Raw genomic sequence first — 2,573 nt, forward strand, 5'->3', positions numbered from 1 at the left:
CCTCTCGTGACACCGAGTTCCGCCAACAGTCACTTCCTAACCCTTGATCCTTATAACACGCAGCTGAAATGCAGACACGTATAGATCTATATATGTATATCCGACACGAGAAAACATCACCTCAGTGTAACCCCAGCGGGTCCCACTTCTCGCACTCGGATGCTGGATCTGTCACGCTTTCCATGAAGGGATGGATTCAAAATGAGGGACTTGATCGTAACTTCGCCTTTTATAACTCCAAACGAGTCCTAGTCCACATCATCGATCCGTGTGATATGGAATAGATGAATCTCTACCGTCAGATTCTCGGCAATAACTCACAGTCCCTGGCCGTCCGATCGCTCAACCCAGGAAGGCGCTCATCATTCTTTCCTTTCCCCAGTCCCTCGATCCGAGCCTCAAGAAACACCCTTTTAAAATCCCAACCCCTTTAACGTCCGCTCCACTTGCGTCCTTTCTTCTCACACCAAACCTACAGTCCCATCTTCTCTACTCGCGCGCGCTCTCCCTCTCTCTCTTTCTTGCTCTGGGAAATCTCCTATGGCTACAGAAGAAATCCAAAACTCTGCAGTAGCTCAACCCCCTCCCCCAGCTTCTTCTCTCCCCCACTACCCCGAGGTACCAACAATTGCTCTTCCATTTTCTGTAGCTTCAATGTTCTCACTACGCAAACGCTTTTTTTGGGGGTTTTCTTGTTTGATTTCAGCTAAGTTTGATGAATTTGAGTTATTTTTGTGTTTTTCAGATGATTATGGCTGCCATCGAGGCTTTGAAAGACAAGAATAGCTCGGACAAGTCGGCTATATCCAGTTATATTGAATCGACCTACACGGATCTGCCGGAGGCTCACTCGACCCTGCTCTCGCATCACCTGGACCAGCTGAAACAGAGCGGTCAGCTCGTTCTGGTCCAAAACAACTACATGAAGCCCGACCCGAACGCGCCTCCGAGGCGTGGGCGCGGACGCCCACCGAAGCCCAAGGCGACGGTCCCGTCCGGACCCGCGGTCGGGTCGCCCAGACCCCGAGGTCGTCCACCCAAGCCGAGAGATCCTTTCGCACCGCCGCCGCCGCCCAAAGCGAAGAATGCATCCTCAGGAAGTGGCAGGCCTCGTGGCCGTCCTCCCAAGAAGGCCAAGATGGCTTCGGCTTCGGCCGCTGGTGGGGCGCCTAGAGGGAGAGGAAGGCCGCCGAAAGTGAAGCCGGCTGTGGCCCCGGTGGGGTGTTGAGCTAGATCAGACATGAGAGAGAGAGAGAGAGGCTCTTTTTTTATTAGGTGTATTAGTTCTCTGCTAATTGATGTTTTTTTTTTAATTTTTAGCTTTATCTTTATGTTTATCCACTTTTGTTTTTTTCTTTATTTTAATCTCTCCCTCTTCGACTTTTGTCGGTTCTTTTTTATTTTATTTTTGGTGTTTTATTTAAGTGGTGGGGGTTGTAACGTTAAAATGTGACTGTAATTCCATGTAAATTGTGTAGCGGCTGTTTAGGCTTTGTTTAGAATCATGATTCGACCAATTCTGATTACTTTTTCACTGTTTCTGTTTCCTGGTTATGTCTTTATTTTGCAAACTTGTCTTGTATGTTTGTTTTTCAGACATCTCAGGAGGCATGGTTTAATTCATTTTATCTATGTTATCTAATAATTATAATTTTTTAAAATTTTTATCTAAAATATATAAAATAATTTAATTTTAAAAAAATCATATTTTATTTAATTTTTAAGTTTTATCTCGAACGTATTTTATTTCATTTTACTATCTAAACCTTTCTTTACTCTGTGCATTACAGACCCTTTCGTTGGAATCTAACAAAAGGAGTAAAAAAGGAAAACAAAATAGAGCACATTTGTAATGGATTAGTCCCATAGGCAATACGTGCGGTAAATATGTCCCCAGCAATCGGGATGTTGGCTTTCAGAAGAAGATTTTTCGTCAGGAGTATACAATACGTAAAAAGCAAAGGTTTTTTTTTTTTTTGAAAGGGTCATTCATTCATGTACCATCAGTTACACATAGTTTTTCGTTCAAGACTACATGTACAAGTTCAGGAGGTCCCTCCTCAAGTCATATCCTTTCACTCTTAAGAGTGTTTTGCCAATTGAGCTGCTTCATGACAGCTCTATTACCGGACCTGAGTAAAAGCCAGCCTCCACGATCTATGCCTTTCTATCATTTGCTAGATGTCATCTGTTACTTGTCCTCTCTATAAGTTGTGTGCCACACTTAAATTGACAGCATCAATAACTATCTTTGCATCACTTTCGAAATCTATCAGATTAAATCTCAACTCATGATACTGTTCCATGGCTCTTAGTAGAGCATTGTTTTCAGTTAGGAAAACATAATTAACACCTTCCTTAGAAGCGATCAAACAAGCTTGCAAGTTCTCTACGCAGTATCTAATAACAATTTTTATGTCTATCCTCTCATTCTCCTTATCAAAAGCTGCATCAAAATTGATTTTGACATAAGGTCGATTGGCAGGTTTCCATTTTCTTCCCCCTTCCCTTAACTGTTTCCTATCTGGTGTACTTGGAGTCCTCTGGTTTGCTAATTGAAAATCACTAAGTTT

At 42.9% G+C, this 2,573-nt stretch overlaps 1 protein-coding gene across 1 annotated transcript; it reads left to right on the plus strand.

Moving 5' to 3' along the window:
- Nucleotides 1-414: 414 nt before the first annotated feature.
- On the plus strand, nt 415-1,526 carry LOC122312353 (HMG-Y-related protein A-like). Its single transcript, XM_043126928.1, has 2 exons — nt 415-618; nt 746-1,526. The coding sequence occupies exons 1-2, from the start codon at nt 541-543 to the stop codon at nt 1,226-1,228; spliced, it is 561 nt and encodes a 186-aa protein (XP_042982862.1). The 5' UTR covers nt 415-540; the 3' UTR covers nt 1,229-1,526.
- The last annotated feature ends 1,047 nt before the right edge of the window (nt 1,527-2,573 follow it).

Source organism: Carya illinoinensis, chromosome 6 (assembly GCF_018687715.1).
Source record: "Carya illinoinensis cultivar Pawnee chromosome 6, C.illinoinensisPawnee_v1, whole genome shotgun sequence".
In the NCBI taxonomy this organism is placed as follows: Eukaryota; Viridiplantae; Streptophyta; class Magnoliopsida; order Fagales; family Juglandaceae; genus Carya; species Carya illinoinensis.